Source organism: Saccopteryx bilineata, chromosome 2 (genome assembly GCF_036850765.1).
Source record: "Saccopteryx bilineata isolate mSacBil1 chromosome 2, mSacBil1_pri_phased_curated, whole genome shotgun sequence".
Lineage (NCBI taxonomy): Eukaryota > Metazoa > Chordata > Mammalia > Chiroptera > Emballonuridae > Saccopteryx > Saccopteryx bilineata.
Genome location: NC_089491.1, coordinates 359,679,699 through 359,703,953, shown reverse-complemented (window position 1 = coordinate 359,703,953; position 24,255 = coordinate 359,679,699). Strand labels below are relative to the sequence as shown.

General features: G+C 41.0%; 1 protein-coding gene across 1 annotated transcript in view; it reads right to left on the bottom strand.

Annotated features, from left to right (window-relative positions):
• METTL16 (methyltransferase 16, RNA N6-adenosine) overlaps positions 1-23,374 on the bottom strand; it is a 69,024-nt gene extending 45,650 nt beyond the window's left edge. Inside the window, exons 1-2 of the mRNA XM_066263029.1 lie at positions 23,248-23,374; positions 19,654-19,781 (exon numbers count right to left, since the gene is read on the bottom strand). Coding sequence (XP_066119126.1) covers positions 19,654-19,781 — 128 coding nt within the window. The 5' untranslated portion in view covers positions 23,248-23,374. The remainder of the gene's footprint in view (positions 1-19,653; positions 19,782-23,247) is intronic.
• Positions 23,375-24,255: the final 881 nt, after the last annotated feature.

Below are 24,255 nucleotides of genomic sequence, written 5' to 3'. Positions count from 1 at the left end.
GGGATCATAGACATGACCCCATGGTTGCTGGCTTGAAGCCCAAGGAACTAACTGGCTTGAGCAAGGGGTCACTTGCTCTGCTATAGCCCCCTGGTCAAGGCACATATGAGAAAGCAATCATTGAACAACTAAAGCTGCAACAAAGAATTGATGCTTTTCATCTTTCTCCCTTCCTGTCTGTCTGTCCCTCTTTCTGACTCTCTGTCTTGTTTAAAAAAAAAAAAAAAGGAAATGCTGGCCATTTTTACTATTATCAATTAACATGATTTGACATTAACATTCTTTGAAAATTAAACTTAGTAGAAAGCAGAAAAAATGTTTAATAATGAAAATAGAATATTATCCTTAAATAGAACAAATATTAGACATCAAATTTAAAATGTGACTTTCTCTTTGTGGCAGAGACAGAGTGAGTCAGAGAGAGGGACTGATAGGGACAGACAGACAGGAAAGGAGAAAGATGAGAAACATCAATTCGTGCGGTTCCTTAGTTGTCCATTTATTGATTTCTCATATGTGTCTTGACCAGGGGCCACAGTAGACCAAGTGGCCCCTTGCTCGAGTCAGCGACCTTGGGCTCAAGCTGGTGATCCTTGCTCAAACTCGATGAGCCTGCGCTCAAGCTGGCGACCTTGGGTACTCGAACCCGGGTCTTCCGCATCCCAGTCTGACGCTCTATCCCAGGGGTCCCCAAACTGCAGCCCCCTGAGGCCATTTATCCGGCCCCCTTCGCACTTCGGAAGGGGCACCTCTTTCATTGGTGGTCAGTGAGAGGAGTATAGTCCCCAATGAAATACTGGTCAGTTTGCTGATTTAAATTTACTTGTTCTTTATTTTAAATATTGTATTTGGGCCCTGGCTGGTTGGCTCAGTGGTAGAGTGTTGGCCTGGCGTGCAGGCGTCCTGGGTTCGATTCTCAGCCAGGGCACACAGGAGAAGTGCCCATCTGCTTCTCCACCCTCCCCCTCTCCTTCCACTCTGTCTCTCTCCTCCGCTCCCGCAGCCGAGGCTCCATTGGAGCAAAGTTGGCCCGGGCGCTGGGGATGGCTCTGTGGCCTCTGCCTCAGACGCTAGAATGGCTCTGGTTACAACAGGGCGACACCCTAGATGGGCAGAGCATCGCCCCCTGGTGGGTATGCCGGGTGGATCCCAGTCGTCGGGCGCATGTGGGAGCCTGTCTGACTGCTTCCCCGTTTCCAACTTCAGAAAAATACAATAAATAAATAAATAAATAAATATTGTATTTGTTCCCATTTTGTTTTTTTACTTTAAAATAAGATATGTGCAATGTGCATAGGGATTTGTTCATAGTTTTTTTTATAGTCCGGCCCTCCAACGGTCTGAGGGACAGTGAACTGGCCCCCTGTGTAAAAAGTTTGGGTACCCCTGCTCTATCTGTGCCACCGCCTGGTCAGGCTAAAATATGACTATTTTTAGCAGCTTTACTAAGGTGCAATTTACACACTATAAAATTCACCTAGAGTATACAATTCAATAGCTTTTAGTATATTCAGAAAGTTATGCAACCATTGCCACAATACAATTATAGAACACTTCCATCACCCCAAAAAGAGTCCTTATGCCTATCTGCAAGTCATTCCTTGTATCTACTCTTAGCTCTAAGCAACCACCAGAGTATTTTGTCTCCAGAGATTTGCCTTTGGTCGACACTACATTTAAATAAAATCACACTGTTATTATTTTTCCTAGATTCCTTCACTTAGCACAGGGATTTTCAACCTTTTTCATCTCACGACACACATAAACTAATTACTATAATTCAGTGGCACACCAAAACATATATTTTTTGCCAATCTGACAAAGAAAAAAGGTATGATTTTGATTCATTCCCACAGGACAGTTAGTGTTGTGATGGCTACTGTCACTTTTTCTTTTCGTTTTTAGCGAGAGAGACAGAGCAAGGGATACACAGGCAGGGAGAGAGACAAGAAGCATCAATTCTTCACTGTGGCACTTTAGTTATCCATTGATTGCATTCTCATATGTGCCTTGACCAGGGGGCTCCAGCAAAGCCAGTGACCCCTTGCTTAAGCCAGCAACCTTGGGCTTCAAGTCAAAGACCTTTGGCCTCAAGTCAGAGACCATGGGGTCATGTCCATGATCCTATGCTCTAGCTGGTGACCCTGTGCTCAAGCTGGTGAGCCCTCACTCAAGCCAGATGAGCCTGCACTCTAGTCGATGACCTCAGGGTTTTGACTTTAGGTCCTCTGAGTGGTAGGCCAATATTATTCACTGTGCCACTGCCTGGTCAGGGCACTGTCACTTTTTATTTGACAATCTAAAGGAAAAAAGGTCAGTGCCTCTGAATCAATAGATATTGAATGTTTTAAAATTTTTTGTGGTACACCAGGGGAAAACTGATGACTCAGCACATTGTTTATGAGGTTCATACATTGTGCAGCATATATCAGAACTTCATTTTTACAGCCAAATAATACCCCATTGTAGTTATACACATTTGGGTTCATTTATTGGACAGATAACCCCACCTGTGCTTTGTTTATCCATTCACCACTAGATGGACATTTGGATTGTTCCTAGTTCTTGGCTATCATGAGCAAAGCTGCTATAAACATTTACATACAAGTCTTCATATAAATGAGTTTTCGTTTCTCTTGGGTAGGTACCTAGTAACTAATCATATAGTAAATTTAAGTTTAACTTTTTAAGAAACTTGTGTCGCCCTGGTCAGTTTGCTCAGTGGTAAAGCATTGGCCTGGGGTGTGGATATCCCGGGTTTGATTCCCGGTCAGGGTAAACAGAACAAGTGCCCATCTGCTTCTCCACCCTTTCCCCCCCTCCTTTCTCTCTCTCTCTCTCTTCCCCTCCTGCAGCCAAGGCTCCATTGGAGCAAAACTGGCCCGGACACTGAGGATGGCTCCATGGCCTCTGCCTCAGGTGCTAGAATGGCTCTGGTTGCAATAGAGCAACGCCCCAAATGGGCAGAGCATCGCCCCCTAGTGGGCTTGCCTGGTGGATCCCAGTCGGGCGCATGCAGGAGTCTGTCTCTCTGTCTCCCCACTTCTCACTTCAAAAATATACAAAAAGAAAAAACTTGTGCCAATTTATTTTGATATCAAAATGCCTCTAAAGTGAAAACCCTGAAAAGAAAACCAACAGATCTTATTTATAAATAGGACAATGAAAAGAGAGCAGAAGTAGTCACAGGGATATAAAGGACAGCACAGGATATAGTCAATAATATTATAATGACTATGTATAGTGTCAGGTGGGTACCAAAGTATTGGCAGAAACACTTTGTAAAGCCTAACCACTATGTTGTACACCTGAAACTAATACAAAATAATGTTGACTGTAAACTGTAACTGAAAAATAAAATTAATAGTAACATAGCCTGATCAGTGTTGGCACAGAAGATAGAGAATTGACCAGGGACACTGAAGTCTCTGGTTCAAAACCCCAAAGTCACCGGCCTGAGTGCAAGTTCGTCTGGTTTGAGCACAGGCTCACCAGCTTGAGCATGGGGTCACTAACTTAAGCATGGGATCATTCACATGATCCCATGGTCACTGGGTTGAGCCCAAGGTTACTGGCTTGAGCAAGGAATCACTGGCTCAGTCTACATGCTCCCCAACCTCCCACATCAAGGCACTTATGAGAAGCAATCAATGAATAACTAAAGTGACAAACTATGAGTTGATGTTTCTCATCTCTCTTCCTCTCTCTAAAAAAAAAGAAAAGAGGCCCTGGCCGGTTGGCTCAGTGGTAGAGCGTTGGCCTGGCCTGCGGAGGTCCCGGGTTCGATTCCCGGCCAGGGCACACAGGAGAAGCGCCCATCTGCTTCTCCACCCCTCCCCCTCTCCTTCCTCTCTGTCTCTCTCTTCCCCTCCCACAGCCAAAGCTCCACTGGAGCAAAGATGGCCTGGGCGCTGGGGATGGCTCCTCGACCTCTGCCCCAGGCGCTGGAGTGGCTCTGGTCGTGGCAGAGCGATGTCCCTGAGGGGCAGAGCATCGCCCCCTGGTGGGCAGAGCGTTGCCCCCTGGTGGGCATGCCGGGTGGATCCGGGTCGGGCGCATGTGGGAGTCTGTCTGACTGTCTCTTCCCGTTTCCGGCTTCAGAAAAATACAGAAAAAAAAAAAAAGAAAAGAAAAAAGTCCAACAGTAAGAGAAAACATTAAATAAATTTGTTTTGTATTACAAAATATTTAGGAATGACCTAAAAGTGAACAATAGTGAGCTGTTTGAAAAAGTTTTTAATACAGCCACACAAGAGACTACTCTGCAATCATTAAAAGGAATAAGGTTGGGCTGACTAAATATTCTTGTATGAAGAGGGTTCCTTGATTAAAAAAAAAAAAAAAAAGGCCCTGGCCGGTTGGCTCAGCGGTAGAGCGTCGGCCTGGTGTGCGGGGGACCTGGGTTCGATTCCCGCCCGGGCACATGGAGAGGCGCCCATTTGCTTCTCCACCGCCCCCCCTTCCTCTCTGTCTCTCTCTTCCCCTCCCACAGCCAAGGCTCCATTGGAGCAAGGATGGCCCGGGCACTGGGGATGGCTCCTTGGCCTCTGCCCCAGGCGCTAGAGTGGCTCTGGTCGCAAAAGAGCGACGCCCCAGAGGGGCAGAGCATCGCCCCCTGTGGGCAGAGCGTCGCCCCTGGTGGGCGTGCCGGGTGGATCCCGGTCGGGCGCATGCGGGAGTCTGTCTGACTGTCTCTCCCCGTTTCCAGCTTCAGAAAAATACAAAAAAAAAAAAAAAAAGCCACAAGTTTGAGTAAAAGCATATTGTAAAGCCAGTAGCCACAGCCACCATTACAGCCAGCCACCTGGCCCATGCAGGTTCGCATTTGATTTGGACAGTCGGTAATGAAACAACGGAGCCAAGAACTGGTGGGCCATTAGCTTTAATCCTAGCTTGCACCCAGCGGACAAGTAAAAACACACACTGGGCTTCAAAACCCACTCATTCAGTGCTCACAAAGCTGCGGACTTATCTGAGTTTTCCTAGAATCAAAGGTTTCTAGCTCACCAGACTTATTTAGAACCAGTTTTTTTTTTCATTCTTTTATTTTTTATTTTTATTCATTCATTTCAGAGAGGAGAGAGAAAGAGAGACAGAGAGAGAGAGGAGAGAGAGACAAGGGGAGGAGCCGGAAGCATCAACTCCCACACGCACCTTGACCAGGCAAGCCCAGGGCCTCGAACCGGCGACCTCAGCATTTCCAGGTCGACGCTCCATCCACTGCGCCACCACAGGTCAGGCTCACCAGACTTATTCACCTCTGTTTCCCATCTCCTTCTCTCTACACAAACTCTGCACAAACTGGCTTCTCCCTCAGCACTCCACTATCTTGGCTGCTTCTCCTGGCCTCCTCCACGTGGCCTTTCTCTGCTCCCCTCTAATGCTAATCTCAGGAACCAAGAGAGAGCAAGCTCCCAGTCTGCCCCAATTTATAGTGTAGAAATCAAAACCTTTAATCCAATATACAAACAAGGAAGTCTCTGACACAGTTACTTCTCTGAGGCATAATGGGATTCCTCATGAGAGTGCATCACCTCACATTAAAAAGGGTGGGAAAGGCTTAGTCCAGGCTACAAGGATCCTGCCTGCCCACAGCCCACCCCCAACACTCATTAATATAATCACACCCATTCCAAGCAAGAAGGGCAACTAATATCACCTGGGCGACGGGCTTCCAAGTGGGCAGAGCCATCTTTGACAAAGTGAGTATAATATATTTTATCTGCCCAACACATATGTATATATTATGATCACATTCTTATAAAAATAAAACAAAAATAAAGCAATGAAGACCCTGTTTGTATACATGCACATAAAATGTCTGGAAGGTTTAGAACCACCTTTGGATGTGGAAATGGGTGGGTAGATGAGTAGGAGTGGAGACTTTCATTCTCCTCATATTTTTGTATTATCTGATACGTTTTATATAATATCACCTTCATAATAGCGTTTTGTAACTACATGAAAAGTGTTTATAATAATAATGTCATCAAATGATGATAAAAGTCCTATGCTTGTATCTTTATCAAAATTACAATCACAAAAATTACTATATAAGGACAAGGGCTTCAACACAAATTGATCTTTTAGGGTGGAAGAACTGTGACTTTTTTCTTTTATGCACACATTTCCATTATAGATATAGTTAGAAAGGATTTATTTCTGTAATTTTCCCGTTAAGGGCTCTATAATGTCCATATATATAATAAAAAACAATTGCTTTTTCAAAAAAGGAAAACAGCTCGTTGGTTCCACAGTAGTTGTTTTCCATGAAAGCAGGACAATTCTGTTGGAAGACTAAATGGGGGCATTTGCCATAGTGACAGCAATCACGAAAAAAATAGTACTGCAGCTTAAGTATTAATTACATAACTTTATAAAACATTTGGAACAAGAGAAATTGAAGTGTCTTCACACAGTATTATTTATAGAAACAGTTCTAAAATATATATATGTATTCACTTTGATGGAGCACACAATGTATTAATAAGCAATTACCATATTTCCCCATGTATAAGACACTCCCATGTATAAGATGCACCTTAATTTTGGGGCCCGAAATTTGAAGAAAAAAAAAACTATTACATAAAGTTATTGAACTCAAGTTTATTCATCATAAAATTCATACAACCCCTCATCACTGTCAAAACTTCCATCCATTATGTCCTCATCTGTGTCTGATGACGAATCACTGTCTTCAACAATGAGCACAAAAACAAGTGCGAAAATGTGGGAAATGCAAGTAAAAAACCTACAACCACTGTATAAGATGCGCCCAGTTTTTACACCCCAAATTTTTCAAAATGGTACGTCTTATACATGGTAAAATACAGTGTATCGTAATCACCAAAAAGTGCAAGACACCAAGCAGTGGCTAGTCTAATTGAAGAAAGTAAGCTGAGTCTTAGACTTTGTTAGCAAAACAAGTGTTCATTTTCTTCTAAAAAAAATACACTAATCTGAGGGTTAGAAATCTTTTTGTAGGACAAGTCTAGTCATCCAACTTTACTAGTTAAATATCTAGGTCACTTTAACATCCTGGGACATTCAGAAATACTGAACACAGGCAACTGTCTTTTTTATTCTAATTTCTGAGATCACAAGAACTAAAATTAGCTCTCACGTGGAAATTAGTAATTTATTCTATCAGTCTTTGTTGTTTGTTTAACACATCCAGCTTCACAAAATAGCCTATTGTCAACAGGCTCATGTCAGATTTCCCCAAAATGACTCCTGCACTGTTTTTGATGTAGAGAGTATCACCATTTCGACAGCGTTTGGAAGGATATATGCTGTGACCCGTGGTTAAAATATCAATCATTTTAACACTGTTGAGGCTGAACCTGATGAAACAACAAAGGCTGAAGCCTCCTAATTTTACTCGAACATTGATTTCTATTCATTAGATCTTCTCAGGATGCTAAAAATGGCACAGTTACAAGATATGACAAAGCCCTTCAATGCTGGGTCTTTGGTTTTAAAACAAATCAGTTAAGTGTCATATTCTATTCAAATTCAACTGACAAGACTCAAGTAAACTGCACAATGTCCCTATGGGGCTGGTAACTGTAAAAAGCACAAACTAAAAATCTAATTGCAACGGTCAGATACAATTATAACAAAGCACTGACAGGTACAGAGAAGAAAAGGAATGATATCAATCACACCAGCAATCCTCATCATCAATTATACCAGGCTTAATAATGGTAAGAGTACCCATCATTTACTGTGTACAATTTGCCAGTCACTTTTAGCATGCATTATTGCTAACCTGTATGTCAGCAATCCAAAGCATAGCCCTTTCTCCTTCCTTTTGTTTTGTCTTTTTTTACATAGGCAGAGATAGATAGGGACAGACAGACAGGAACGGAAAGAGAGATGAGAAGCATCAATCATTGGTTTACTTCTTAGTTGTTCATTGATTGCTTTCTCATATGTGCCTTGACCGCAGGCCTTCAGCAGACCAAGTAACCCCTTGCTGGAGCCAGAGACCTTGGGTCCAAGCTGGTGAGCTTTTTTGCTCAAGCCAGATGAGCCTGCGCTCAAGCTGGCGACCACGGGGTCTCGAACCTGGGTCCTTCCGCATCCCAGTCCGACACTCTATCCACTGCGCCACCACCTGGTCAGGCTCTCCTTCCTTTTTAGATGAGGAAATTCAGTCTCAATAAAGCTAAGAAAATTATCTAAAACCTCACAGCTGGTTAGTGGCACCCTTAAGACTGGTCCTTAGGATGACTAAGAATGCCCCTCTTCCCATACCACAATCTGCTTTCCTTAAGAGAGCACTTCAGAATTAAGCAAATAAATGACAATTCAATCCATCTCAAATCTAATGTTTTGTCTGATATTCCTTTCCCATCATTTGGCAGGGTTTATATTTTGGCCATTTTCATACATTTTATGGAGTTAAATAAAAAGCAATTATAAAAATAATGAACATTCTATCAAAGCAGACAATCACAAAAATCTCCTACCTAAGTAAGGGATAATGTCTAGGAGCAGCTCGGGATTTACACTAAAAAAAGTACATCTATCTCCTCTCTCCTACACCTAACCTCCTAAATATGTTATAAGGCCAAAAAATAAATAAGCTCATGTTGCTCCTATCTTTAAAAAAAATAAGAGGAGGTTTTCCTCAAGCTTGCCTCACCCTCTCTTCCTATCCCTACAAATGTTTCTTTCTGAAAAAAAAAACAAAAAGTTTAATTACGTTGGCCTATTACAAAACTGCCACTCTGAACACACCATAGCCCATAAACTTTCAGTCCCTTGCTCTGCACAGCATATCAGTGCAGAATGTTGGTTTTAGTTTGAAACAAAATTATGTTTTATAATCTGCAACATCCATTCTATAGGCTATATAGTATTTCACTGTACAGAACTTCATTCTAAGAACCTTTGTACTGGATATTTAGATTATTTCCAATCTTCCTTGTTATAAACAGTCTTGGGATAAACACCCTCAGTATATATTTAATTTAAGTATGCTTTTTTAGAACTTTCAAAGGTTGCAATTCTACCAGCATTTTATAAGTGTCACTTGACTACATTTTTGCCATTGATGGATACTGTAATATTTTATCTTTGCTCTCCCCCACTCCTCCACCCCATCTTTTGTAAATTACCTGCTCTTATCCTTAATCTTGCCTATTATCTTTAACAATGCCTATATATATAAGGCATTGTTTCTTATTGTCTTACAAGAGTTCTATACATAAAGGAAGCTAATACTTAGTCATACACTGTAAATATTTGCTTCATCACCTTTTACTTTTAGTATTTCCTGATATGTAAGTTTTACTTCCTTTGTAGTTAAATCCATCTTTTTAAAAAAAATTAATTCTACCCTTAAAATATGTTTAAAAAGACCATTCCTACACCCAAAGTTATAGAGACATTCACCCATATTTTTTTCTAGTATTTAAAAAATATATATTGAAATAATTAAACCATCAGGGATTTCTTTTGCATCACATATAGAAAAGAGAGTATAATATACCCTTTCCATTGCTGCTCCAACTGCATCTATTAAAATTCATATCGATCCTGAACCAGGTGGTGGCACAGTGGACAGAGCATCAGCCTGGGACACTGAGGAACAGGTTCGAAACTGTGAGGTCGCCAGCTTAAGCTTGGGATCATAGACATGAACTCATGGTAGCTAGCTTGAAGCCCAAGGTCACTGGTTTGAGCAAAGGGTCACTGGCTCAGCGGAGTCTCCCAGTCAAGGCGCGTGTAAGAAAGCAATCAATGAACAACCAGGGTGCCGCAACAAAGAACATGCTTCTCATCTCCCTTCCTTCCTGTCTGACTGTCCCTGTCTTTCTGCCTGTCTCTCATTAAATTAAAAAATTATATTTTAGATTTTTTTTAATTTTTATTTTTGGTGGCAGCAGTGGGATTCGAACCTACATTTTAGATTTTTGCCTGGCCTGTGGTGTCGCAGTGGATAAAGCATCAACCTGGAACACTGAAGTCACCAGTTCAAATCCCTGGGCTTGCCTGACCAGGCGGTGGCGCAGTGAATAGAGCGCCAGACTGGGACGTGGAAGGACCCATGTTCAAGACCCCATGATAGTCAGTTTGAGCATGGGCTCATCTGGCTTGAGCAAAAAAACTCACTAGCATGGACCCAAGGTCACTGGCTCGAGCGGGGGGTTACTCAGTCTGCTTAAGGCCCGCAGTCATGGCACATATGAGAAAGCAATCAATGAACAACTATGGTGTCGCAACAAAAAGCTGATGATTGATGCTTCTCATCTCTCTCCGTTCCTGTCTGTCTGTCCCTATCTATCCCTCTGTCTGACTCTCTCTCTGTCCCTGTAAAAAAATAAAATAAAATAAAATAAAATAAAACAAAACCTGGGCTTGCCCCATCAAGGCACATACAACAAGCAAGCAATGAACAACTAAAGTAAAGCAATTGGTACTTCTCACTCTATCCACTCTCCTCTCTCTGTAAAAATCAATAAAATCTTTAAAAATATATATATTATTGAAAAAAATCCATTACTCTCACTCCCACCCCTAATGACCTGAATACTACTACCCTTATTCTACACTATAGCCTTTACGTGGTAGGGTGGTTTCTTTCTTTGAAGCCAAGTTCTAAAGGAAACACATAAAGTGAAAATTCAGTATGGTCAAAATTACACTGCAAAATCTAATCATTTATAGCACTGTGTGATATTCACATTTTGAGAAACACAGGAGTAGAGACTGAAAGGAAGATTCAACCTCCCCACTTTGCTCTCCCTCTGAGAGGTACACTATTGAGTAGAATAACTGACAGAAATTACCGTGACTTAATGTGCCTATGCAACGGTTTTGCAGTTTAGACTTAAGTGTGTTACCAAATGCCATGAGTGAAGGACACTGATAGCCCATTCTTGTTCCAGTATTATTATACTAATATTTTAATTATCTAACTTCAAAATGTATTTAAATTTTCATCCAGGAAAGCTACAACCTTGCACTTTTCCAGCACCCATTTATTTGGAAACATTACATCACTTTTTCTCGCCCAAAATTTATAGGGATTTTGATTGGGGGAAAACTCGACATTTTAACAACATTGCGTCTTCCCATTCAGAAAAACATTCTGTGCCCAGACTGTTCATGTCTTCCCCAGGCCCCTGGAGTAATTCTGTTTTACATAGATCTTTACATATTTCCTGCCAAACCTATTTCCCTTGGCTACTGTGAATGTAATCTTTTATTGCAACTATATTTTCCAATTAGTATTTGAAAAACCATAAATTTACTTTTATTTACTATGTTTTATATTTGTAAAATATTTATATGCATATTTCATTCAGCAACCTTGTTTATTTGAATATATTTTACATGATTCTCAAATGTTTTTTCAGGTAGACAATAATCAAGTCATCTGTAAAATATTGTAATTTTCTTTTTCCTCTAATATTTATGACTCAATAAAGAAAGCTGTAGACTGAGCCAGAGAGTGTTCTGGCCAAGTCACTTCTTAGTGTTATAAGCCTGTACAAGTTATCTGGAGAAAAAACTGCATGTATTTTGCAGGTTTACAAGGGCATGGGGGGAGGAGACAAATGGTAATGGACCAAGATTTTTGATTTGGGGGGGTGAACACACAATAGTGTACAGATGATCTGTTGTAGAATTAGGCACCTGAAATATATATAATTGTTAAGCAGTGTCACCCCAATAATTTATTTAAAGGGGAGTTTGATCATATCATTTAGACCCCTTTTTTGGGTCAATGACCCTGACCTTTTTAAAAGTGATGTTCTAAATTAGAAGTTAAAGCTTTGAATCCCACCTCCTTAAGAACAAGAACATACACAAAAAGCATTTTTATCTAATTTTCTTCAAAGTATTCATTGATCCTGTTAGTCCCTTAAGGTCATGGCTCTTTATTTTTGGTTACAGTATTAACCAAATACTGTTTGGTATTAACCAAAATACTGTTTTAGCATTAACTAAGATACTGTTTGGTTAACAGTTAACAGTATTTCTAACCAAGTATTTCTTTTTTTTTTTTTTTTTTATGCAGAACTGAATGTCTAGCAATTTTCTTTTTTTTTAATTTTTTTTTTATTTTATTTATTCATTTTTTTAGAGAAGAGAGAGAGACAGAGAGAGAGGGAGAGAGAGGAGAGAGAGACAGAGAGAGAGAAGGGGGGAGGAGCTAGAAGCATCAACTCCCATATGTGCCTTGACCAGGCAAGCCCAGGGTTTCGAACCGGCGACCTCAGCATTTCCAGGTCGACGCTTCATCCACTGTGCCACCACAGGTCAGGCTAACCAAGTATTTCTATTTGGTTAAAAATACAAAGAAAAATGTCTCTGAATTATGTCAAACATTTTAATTTTTTTATTTTATTTTAATTTTTATCTTTTTTGTATTTTTCTGAAGCTAGAAACAGGGAAGCAGTCAGACTCCCGCATGCGCCTGACCGGGATCCACCTGGCATGCCCACCAAGGGGTGATGCTCTGCCCATCTGGGGCATTGCTCTGTCGCAACCAGAGCCATTCTAGCGCCTGAGGCAGAGACCATGGAGCCATCCTAAGCGCCCCGGCCAACTTTGCTCCAGTGGAGCCTTGGCTGCGGGAGGGGAAGAGAGAGACAGAGAGGAAGGAGAGGGGGAGGAGTGGAGAAGCAGATGAGCGCTTCTCCTGTGTGCCCTGGCCGGGAATCGAACTTGGGACTTCTGCACCCCAGGCCGATGCTCTACCACTGAGCCAACCGGCCAGGGCCTTATGTCAAACATTTTTTAAAAAAATATTTCTATTGCCCTGGCCGGTTGGCTCAGCAGTAGAGCGTCGGCCTAGCGTGCGGAGGACCCGGGTTCGATTCCCGGCCAGGGCACACAGGAGAAGCGCCCATTTGCTTCTCCACCCCTCTGCCGCGCTTTCCTCTCTGTCTCTCTCTTCCCCTCCCGCAGCCAAGGCTCCATTGGAGCAGAGATGGCCCGGGCGCTGGGGATGGCTCTGTGGCCTCTGCCTCAGGCGCTAGAGTGGCTCTGGTCGCAATATGGCGACGCCCAGGATGGGCAGAGCATCGCCCCCTGGTGGGCAGAGCGTCGCCCCTGGTGGGCGTGCCGGGTGGATCCCGGTCGGGCGCATGCGGGAGTCTGTCTGACTGTCTCTCCCCGTTTCCAGCTTCAGAAAAATGAAAAAATGAAAATATATATATATATTTCTATTATATTTTTCAAAATATTGTCTTCATCTTAAAATCTTCACTGAAAATCATTTCAGGTACGTGCAAAAAAATGAAACTGGATCACCAACTTACACCATTCACAAAAGTAAACTCAAAATGGATAAGACTTAAATGTAAGTCATGAAACCATAAACATCTTAAGAAGAAAACATAAGCAGTAAACTCTCCGATATCTCTCGTAGCAGTATTTTTTATTTCACTCCACGGGCAAGTGAAATAAAGGACAGGATGAACAAATGGGACTATATCAAACTAAAAAGCTTTTGCACAGCAAAAGATACCATTAACAAAATAAAAAGACAACCCACACAACGGGAGAATATATTCGCCAATACATCTCTGATAAGGGGTTAATAACCAAAATTTATAAAGAACTTGTAAAACTCAACACCAGAAAGACAAACAATCCAATCAAAAAATGGGCAAAAGAAATGAATAGACACTTCTCCAAAGAGAACATACAGATGGCCAATAGGCATATGAAAAAAATGTTCAACATCACTCATCATTAGAGAAATGCAAATTAAAACCACAATGAGATACCACCTCACACCTGTCCGAATGGCGCTCATCAACAAAACAACACATAAGTGCTGGCTAGGGTGCAGAGAAAAGGGAACCCTCCTGCACTGCTGGTGGGAATACAGACTGGTGCAGCCACCGTGGAGAACTGTATGAGGTTTCCTCAAAAAATTAAAAATGGAACTCCCTTTTGACCCAGCTAACCCACTTTTAGGAATATATCCTACGAATACCAAATCACTGATTCAAAAGAAGAAATGCACCCCATGTTTAATGCAGCATTGTTTACAATAAATAGCCAAGATCTGGAAACAGCCCAAGTGTCCATCAGTGGACGAGTGGATTAAAAAGCAGTGGTACATATACACAATGGAATGCTACGTGGCAGTGAGGAAGAAGGAAATCTTTCACGACAACATGGGTGGACCTGGAAACTATCATGCTAAGTGAAATAAGCCAGGCAGAGAAAGAAAAATATCATATGACCTCACTCCTTTAAGGAATCCAATGACCAATGTGAATTGAGCAACGGAACAGAGGCAGAGGCGGGATCAAAGGGACCAGAGGGAAAGCAGTCAGAGGGAAAGTAGAAGAGAAGATGGGATCAGAGAAGGGAAAGAGATTAATTAAATTATATATACATAACACAGCATTATAGAGAACAGGACAGCACATCCTGGAGGGAAAGGGGGAAGGCATTGGAGGGAGGGGGGGGGGGATAAGGGGGTGGGGAGAGATATATTCAGCGGGACACCTGAATCTATGTAAACACAAATTAAAGTCATAAATTAAAAAAAGAAAAGAAATTTCTTTTATCAATATAAACAAGCATCTTTTCCAATTTCATGCTTTCTTGCCTTGTATTTTATTTTTTCAGATCAGAGAAAACTCTTATTTACTTAGTATATTTTTGCCCATCCCTTTTTCATTTGTCTATAATTTTTTTTAGGTTTGCTGTCCTGTATGTAAACACAAATAGATTGTGTAAAGAAACAACCCTCATGATTCAACAAATGTTTATTGAATGTCTATTCAGAAATGTTGTGGTAACAGTTCTGTTTGGTTTACTGAGTGATTTTTTTAAAATGTAAATTGTAAACCATCTTAAAAATCCTCCTCTGGGCCTGACCTGTGATGGCGTAGTGGATAAAGCGTCAACCTGGAACACTGAGGTTGCCAGTTTGAATCCCTGGGCTTCCTGGTCAAGGCACATAGGGGAGTTGATGCTTCCTGCTCCTCCCCCCTTCTCTCTTTCTCTCTCCTCTTTCTAGAAATGAATAAATAAAATCTAAAAAATATACATATTAAAAAAAAATCCTCCTCTGGTTCCTCAATAGCTAAGCAATCAAGTCCATTCTATTTGCATGCTATGAAGGGCTCTTTGTGACCTGTTCTGTTTTCCTTTCAGTCCCATCTTCTTTCATTCCCCAAGCTGCTATCCTATATCCACTTTAGCCCCATATAAATGCAGTTATCCAAATTTACCGGGTCTTTCACAAAGTTTTGTTCTCTACACTTGGAATTCTTCCTCCTGCTTCTATTCATCCTTCAGTATTCAGTTCAAAGACCCAGGGCCTTCACTGATAACACCCCTACATCACTGCTGTGTCCCTCTAGACTTCTGTTCTTAAGTGCTTACGAAATAGTCCACTTAAACATCCCAGACTTCTCATACTCTATATGCCAGAAACTGAACACATAATCTCCTCCAAACCAGCTCATCTCCCTGGGCCCTACTTCAGTAAATGGCACTATTCACCTATCCTCTTGCTAATTCCAAATCCGAAGCACCATACGTGGCTCTCACTTTTAATTTCCAACATGTCCTGCTAATTCTACCCATGAATTTCTCTCAAATTAATCCAATGATCTCTATCTCTACTGCTTCTACTTCCTTAGGCCATGAATGTATCTAATCTGGATTATTAAAACCATTTTCTACTTATTACCTCCAGCCTTAGTTTCCCCTGCAATTCATCCTCCACAATGTTCTAGACCAGTGGTCCCCAACCTTCTTTGGGCCACGGACAGGTTTAATGTCAGAAAATATTTTCACGGACTGGCCTTCAGGGTGGAACAGATAAATGTATCACGTGACCGAGACAAGCGTTAAGAATGAGTCTTAGATGGATGTAACAGAAGGAATCTGGTCATTTTTTAAAAAATAAAACATTGTTCAGACTTAAATATAAATAAAACGGAAATAATGTAAGTTATTTATTCTTTCTCTGCGGACCGGTACCAGTCCACGGCCCTGGGGGTTGGGGACCGCTGTTCTAGACTACAACTGTCTAAACATAATTCTGAACATGTTACTCCCCTATTTTAAAACTTCAGTGGAGGCCCTGGCCGGTTGGCTCAGCGGTAGAGCGTCGGCCTGGCATGCGGGGGACCCGGGTTCGATTCCCGGCCAGGGCACATAGGAGAAGCGCCCATTTGCTTCTCCACCCCCACCCCCTCCTTCCTCTCTGTCTCTCTCTTCCCCTCCCGCAGCCGAGGCTCCATTGGAGCAAAGATGGCCCGGGCGCTGGGGATGGCTCCTTGGCCTCTGCCCCGGGCGCTAGAGTGGCTCTGGTCGCGGCAGAGCGACCCCCCCCTCCCCCGAGGGGCAGAGCATCGCCCCTGGTGGGCGTGCCAGGTGGATCCTGGTCCGGTGCATGCGGGAGTCTGTCTGACTGTCTCTCCCCGTTTCCAGCTTCAGAAAAATACCAAAAACAAAAAAAAAAAAAAAAAACTTCAGTGGATAAGGACAGGGATGGGTATCCCTGAAGACACAAGAACTCTCCACACCATCCCCATAAGATAAATTCCAAACTCCTCATTGGGCCTTATAAAGTACTGCCAGCAAAATCCTTCCCAGCCCCATCTCCTGCCATTTGTCCACCACTTGCTAGTCACTTTGCAGTTCCCCTCCACTCAGTGCTCCCTGCTTGTAATACTCTTCTACCTGGCCAACTCCTACTCATTCCTCAGAACTAAACCTATACACCACTTCTGTTTCATATGACTCTCTAAATCCCAAAGTCAGGGTCAGATCAGGCTTCTTTGTGATTCCACTGCACACCCAATAGACTCTGCCATACTGAGGCAAACGAGGTCAACTGCTTATTTGTACATCCCCTACTAATGTGTATATTCCATATACAGCAGTGAATATACCTTTCTTTTATTTTTTATTTTTGTCTTTCTTTTTCCAGTCTAATCAGTGGGCACAACATATATAAAAAAAAATGGGCCAGACTCAGAGCAAGAGTGAAAATTGGTGGAAGAAAAATCAATAACTTAAGATATGCAGATGATACCATCTTACTGGCAGAAAGAAATTAGCAATGTTTGAAACAACTTCTAATGAAAGTGAAAGAAAGTGACAAAACAGAACTGCATTTTAACATCCAGACAAAAATCACAACTTCAGAATACACAACTTTAACAATGACAGTGAAGACACTGAAATTATTAAAGATATTTTTTAATTTTTTTATTTATTTTTACAGACAGCAGTATGGAGAGAGAGCAGGACAGAGAAACATTCATTTGTTGTTTCACTTATTTATGTATTTATTGGTTGATTCTTGTATGTGCTCTGACCAGGGATCGGACCTGCAACCTTAGTATATCCAGATGACACTCTAATCAACTAACCTACCCCTGCCAGGGCTGAAATTGTTCAGTTTCTGCTTACATTGTTTGGTTTACTCATCAATTCAAATGGAGACTGGAGCCAAATCAAGAGAAGGCTGAGACTCAGAAGGGCAGAAATAAAAGAATTAGGAAAGATCACCAAGAGTAAAGTTGTGTCATTAGGGACCCTCTCGTATTCCCAATTACTATGTACGGATGTGAATGTTGAACAATGAAGAAGGTTGACAGGAAAAAATGGATACCTTTGAAATATGTTGTTGGAGAACTCTACAGATAAGACCACCAGAAAGACAAACAAGTGGATTCCATAGTAAATTAAGCCTGAAACACTGCTAGAGGTAAAAACGACAAAACTGAAGTCTCATTTCAGGCACGTCATAAGAAGGCAGGGTTCTTTGGAAAAGACAATGCTGGGGGAAATTAAAGGCAGCAGGAAAGGGGAAGACCAAATATGAGATGGACGGACTCCATAAAAAAAGTCATAGGGGCCTGACCTGTGGTGGTGCAGTGGATAAAGCACCAACCTGGAAGTGCTGAGGTCGCCAGTTAGAAACCCTGGGTTTGCCTGGTCAAGGCACATATGGGAGTTGATGCTTCCAGCTCCTCCCCCCAACTCACTCTCTCTCTCTCTCTCTCTCTCTCTCTCGGTCTCTCTCTCTCCTCTCTAAAATGAATAAAATTAAATTAAAAAAAAAAAGTCATAGGCCTAAGTCTATGGGAGCTAAGCAGGGCTATTGAGGAAGGACACTGTGAACATCACTCATTCATAGGGCCTCCAGGAGTTGGAGCCAACTCAATGGCATGTGACAGCATGCAACACATCCACAACTTTTTTGATGGATTTCCTAAAACTTAGCATAGAATGGCTAATCAATAAATATTAAGTAGTACAAGCATTCATAATTGGGACTATGCTCAACTTTTTACTGAATAAAGTGGACAAAAAGTTTGGCAACCATGGTCCTGGGCATTTGATCTTAACTATTGTGTACTGGGGCTGGAAGTAATGTCACAGATCACTTTGAGAATCCAACAAAAATTATGGATTATTTCCCAGAAAAATTAATAAAAATATATTTTAAGAATACTTTTTTATAATTTCTAAGGTATTTTGGTCCTCAGGTTAAGTCCTGCCCTAGGCCCTCTATTTCTGAAGTCATAAAAAGACTTACTAAGGTGAAAGAAAAATGTCAGCCCTATGATCCTGTTATTCCTTACCTTCCCTCTTCTCCACAAATCCTACTCCTCCTTTTCCCCATCGTTTAATCTCCACACCTAGTCCCAAACAGGTTTGTAATTTCCATTCCCTCTGTAGCTCCCATAGAGTTTAGGAAAGCAGTCAAATATCTCCTTCTCAAGGGTCTACTGCGCACATCAGTTATTCCCGTATCATTATCACAATCTTGGCCATTTCCTGAAGCACTCATACTATTATTTTTCTTTCCTTTTCTTTCTTTTTTCTTTTTTCTTTTTAGCAAATGAGCAAGAGAGAGACAGACAGGGACAGACAGGAAGGGAGAGAGATGAGAAGCATCAATTCTTTGTTGCAGCACCTTAGTTGTTCATTGATTGCTTTCTCATATGTGCCTTGACCAGGGTAGCAGAGTGACCCCTTGCTCAAGCCAGTAACCCCAGACTCAAGATAGTGACCTTGGGATTTAAGCCAGCAACCTCTGGGCTCAAGCCAGTGACCACTGGGTCATGTCTAAGATCCCACGCTCAAGCCAGATGAGCCCGCACTCAAGCAGGCAACCTCAAGGCCTCGAATCTGGGTCCTCAGGATCCCAGGGCTATATTCCATCCACTGTCTGGTCAGGCTATTTTCCTAATTTTTAAAAACCAACTTTTGAACTTAAATGTAGTGACATCCTAAGTAATATCTATGAAATCACAGTTTTGATGTCATGATTATTATCTTCCTACCTCAAAATAACACATACTTGAAAAAAAAGGACTCTTGACCATCATCAGCCACAATGTTTAAAAGTTTTGGAGCACAATTCTAAGGCAGTTACTCTGAGAGCTCTCCTGGGTAAACAATAATTTAGACATTGACAGCCAGAGGAAACTTAAAAACCATTCAGTCCAATCCTCTCATTTTATAGATTAAAAAGCTGAAATCCAGAGAGGGTAAGTGATTTGTCCAAGGTCAGATGAGGTGTTTAATGAAAAGTCTAGGATTATATATTCAGTTCTACTATCAGTCCAGTACACTTTCCATTATACTGTATCTATTCAGATCACACTAGAATAATACAAGAATTCTTCATCTGTTACCTACCTCACTCTTCCATTCAGATTCATCTGAACATGTTGTTTAAAATCTGGATATTTGGAAGCCAGATATGCAAAGTCAGGAGGTTTGTCCTTGTATCTATTTCTTGCATGCATTGATTTACTCAGAGCCATCTTTAAAAAGAAAAAATAAATAAATAGCATATTTAGTTTAAAATATATATATTAATGGGGAAAAGCTGTGGTTGTCAACAGTTACAGCCAACACATCCTTGCCATTCAAGTGAGAAATAGAAGTTATATTTTTTAAATGTACACAACAAATATTGAATAAAAATATGAAAAGATGTTTAACATCACCTGTCATTAGAGAAATAAAAATCAGAACCACAATACGATATCACTTCTACACATTAGGATAGCTATTATTTAAAAGTTTTTAAAAGAAAATAACAAATGTTGGAAAGGATTTGAAGAAATTAAGAGAGCCCTCATGTACTGCAGGTGGAAACATGAAATGGTACAACTATTATGGAAAACAGTTTGGTGATTCTTTAAAAAGTTAAAACACAGAATCACAGTATGATCCAGCATTTCTACTCCAAAGTATACTCAAAAGAACTGAAAGCGAGGTTTCAAATATATATTTGCCTACCAATATTCATAGCATCATTACTCACAACAGCCATAAGATGGAAACAACCCCAGTGTCCATAAAGGATGAATAGGTGAACAGAATCTACTCTATACATACCATGGAATATTATTCAGCCATAAAAAGAGCTGAAATTCTGATACATCCTACAACATGAATAAACCTTAAAAACATCATGCTAAGGGAAATAAGCCACACCGAAAGGGAATATTGTATTATATTAAATATCATATTATCCCACTTCTATGAGGTACCACGACTAGGCAAATTCACACAGAGTAGAACAGAGGTTACTAGAAGTTTGGGGAAGGAGGAATGATAAGTTATTCTTTAACAGATACAGAATTTCTGTTTAGGATAAAAAACTTCTAGAAATGGATAGTGGCAATGCTTACACAACATTGTCAGTGAATGGTACATTTAAAAATGGTTAAAGTGGTAAATTTTGTTACATATATTTGCCACAATAAAAAAATGTACACAACATAAGATGAATCTTTTTTATTTATGAACAAAGGAAAAAAATTGGAAATTATTTCTTTAAAAACATCAAACTGGCTGAAAGTACTATAATCTACAGCCAAGTATATTATAATATAATCAAAGGTTAGTTTACACAGTGGCCTTGTATGGACTGAACATTTTGTAGTGTACCAAAAATCACTAAAGTTTCAAAAAATATCTTCTATTACAACTCCCTTTATAAATTTCAGTCTTGTCATTCCCAGGTAGCTAAAACCAAATAAAAACAAACCTAACTTGTCTTCTACCAGATTACAAAGAGGAAAAAGTTAATGCATTTAAAGCAAGAAATAAGAACTGGAAAAAAAAGCCATTGGTAATGGTTTAGTAAATCTCCAAGCATTAATAGTTGATAACTTAACATTTTAGAATACTATATATCTCTGGGTGGTAGGTAATTTTTATTTTCTTACTTATACCATTGGGCATTTTCCACTCTTTTTTATAATGAGCTTCACCTAAACAGTATTATTTAAGCCAGAAACTTAGGAGTCATCCAATAATTCTCTATCCCTCTCATATCCCAAGAAATCAACCCTATCTACACCAATATAAACCCAGTACAAGTTACCTAGACTGCTACAAGTCTCTTAATCGGTCTCCCTGAATCCACTTTTATTCTCTCCATTCCTTTTCCACCTTGCAGTAATCACTTCTAAACACAAATCTTGTTGTGTCCTCCTCATATGTCCACTTGCTCAAAAGGTTACTCTTAGGATAAAAACAAACAAAAAAATCACTCCAGCATACAAATAAGATTCAGCCTGGTGTGGGCTCACCTGTTTCTTCACTATTAGCTAAAGTCACACTCCCCCATGCTCATTTTTCTGTCCCTCCGCTCTGGCAGTAGGGTCTTTACACAGATTACTCCAAAATTATTAACTTAATCTAGGCCTTGCCTAACCCTCCAGCCACTTCCCTCTTCCAGCACCATGCTCCAGACATACTGTTCTTTCCCTTTTTCTTCTTTCATTTACTGACATTTTAAAGGTGTGTTATCTTAGATGCATAAGAACAATGGACAGGGCTCCCTTAAAGCAAAGACTCTTTAAGAAAGCTAAAGGCCTAGTATGTAACTATCCACTATGACCTGCCCAACTGGAATTTGTGATCAGACCATCTTGTGTGGTTATTTTTGGTCACTGAGCTTGTCAGGCCTGCCATGTGGCCCCCATGAGCTTGTCAGATTTATTATAAGGACTCTTTTCATTCACATGTAGTAGATTCACACTCAACCTTTTTGGTCAGAAGATACATAATTAGCCAATAAAGCCACTTCTTTGCTAACCAAGCTCCTCACATGGGCCATGGGTTCTTAACCAAATCTATCCTGTTCTTCAATTTAACTGAGTGTCAACTCTTACCTGGCATCGGCATGGTCGCTTCCTTCTCTCTAACCTAATCTACTTTTCTCTTCCTGGCTCATTCTGTTCTAACTATGTTGGCCTTCTTGTTGTTTATCAATTCTGTTATACTCCTGCCTCAGGACTTCTGTATGCTGTTTGGTATGCATAGACTTCTCTTCTGCCAGAAATACATACATATAACATACCCTGGCATTACTCAGGTCTTTGAACCAAGAATCATCTCACTGATGCCCTTCCTAAGTACCTCTACTTAAAATTGCAGTTAAGTGAACACACTCTTGGTCTCCCTTCCTAGCTTCAATCTCCCACATAGAACTTGTTCATTTGACATTCCATATATTCCATATATTTTACTTACTTTTTAAAAATCTGGCCTGCTAGTACGCTTTATGAGGGAAGATCTTTTGTCTACCTTGTTCAATGCGTAAAGTAGGCACTATTTGTTGACTGAAGACACCCATGTGTAAATCTTTTTTTTTCATTGTCCAGGCCACTGAAACACAGCACCCTCATTCTTGGTAAACAGTTCTCAAGGAGCCTCAGTCCGAGGCTTGGGGCTTTTTCTTCGGGGTTATCCAAGTCCGTCCAAAAAGCCAAAGCAGTAAAACCTTGAAGCTACTTCCTTGGTTTCTCTTGACCCTTAAATAATCTTCTTCAGCTACCACTTACCTTAACACGGTTTAAATTCTCCTTTCAGAACTTCCAATTCCTTCCTAATATATCCCTCCCACTTCAATCCTAATCTCCGTTTTCCCTCGTTGCCCTCCCTCATTAGTCCGACTTTTTCTTCTATTCCCGCCACTGCCAGTTCTCCATCTCTTCCACTCCTTCCACAGCCTCATCTTACCTATTCAGTTTATCTTCCCGCCTCAGTTTCGGACCTCTCTAAACCTCCTCAATTCTGGGGGTCTTTACTACTTCAATCCTAGTCTCCATTCTATTAATGAACTCTTCCCTTCTCCCCATCCGCAAATGGGTCTCTCTCCCTAGACTCCAAAGTAAGCACCCCACGGACCCAGAACCGAGAATTAGGAACCTGGCTGATACACAGGTTAAGCGAACTCGCAATCTGTGTGAAAGATAATAAGTGACTCACCTCGAGGGTCTAAATTCTAGCCAGACCACCAATATGCAGTGGGCCTCAACCCAGTCTTAAGCAGAGTAAAGTACCCACAAGCGCAGATGATACGCTCTCAGCGCGCCACCATCTTGGGCAACCACCCAGCCTCGTGATTGGACAATCACACCTCGCGCGATCTGTAGTAGAGGCTGAAGAAAGAAGAAACAGTCGCGAGACCTGGAGTTTGCGGTTCCTTCAGACAGAAAAAGGGGCGTGGTAGCCAGCGGAGTTCTTTGCATTAAGGCACCTACCTGCTTTAGAATCTGCTGGGTAACTTGTTTTTACAAATGTAGTTTTGTTTTGTTTTGTTTTTGCTTTCTGAGCCTCACTCCATACTTACTAAATCAGTCTCTCTCTGAGGCTGGTCAGGAAATATGAGGAAGGCGGGGAGGTGGGGGACGAGGTAGAAGGCTTTTGGATTTGAGGGCGGGCAAGTAGCGTTTATTGTGCTACAGGTCTCTTCTGCGATCTCTCATTTAAACATCAGAGATGAACTGTGAGGGAAGAAAGAGTACAGAGGAAGAACTGGAGATCGTTTACTCAAGACCTTAAATCCGGATGACATCAAGTCCATGGTCTTGGTATTTCTTCACTTGCCTCTTGAGCTGAAAGTGCTAAATGCGTTTCATTTTTCTTTTCAACTCAGTTACGTATTCCAATTTTTACCCTCTGGTAAGTAGAGTGAGCATTAGTCTCCCCATTTTAAAGTTGAGATAAAAAGGTAAATTTCTTTCAAAGAGTATACAACTAGTAACAAAACTATTGCTAAAGTCTCTGGGACCCCACCTGGTACCTCTTTGACATGAAAAAAGCTTGCCTAGTCCTAGTAATTAATGTGAAAGCTTTTGGCAAACTATTGTCATAAAATTGAAACATAGGGAGTAAGGAAGGGAGACCTCAGCTTTATGCAGAACTGAGTGTGCCAGTGGTCACCCAATGAAAGATGAAGAGGTGTTTTCATTATCTATTATGTAACACACCACC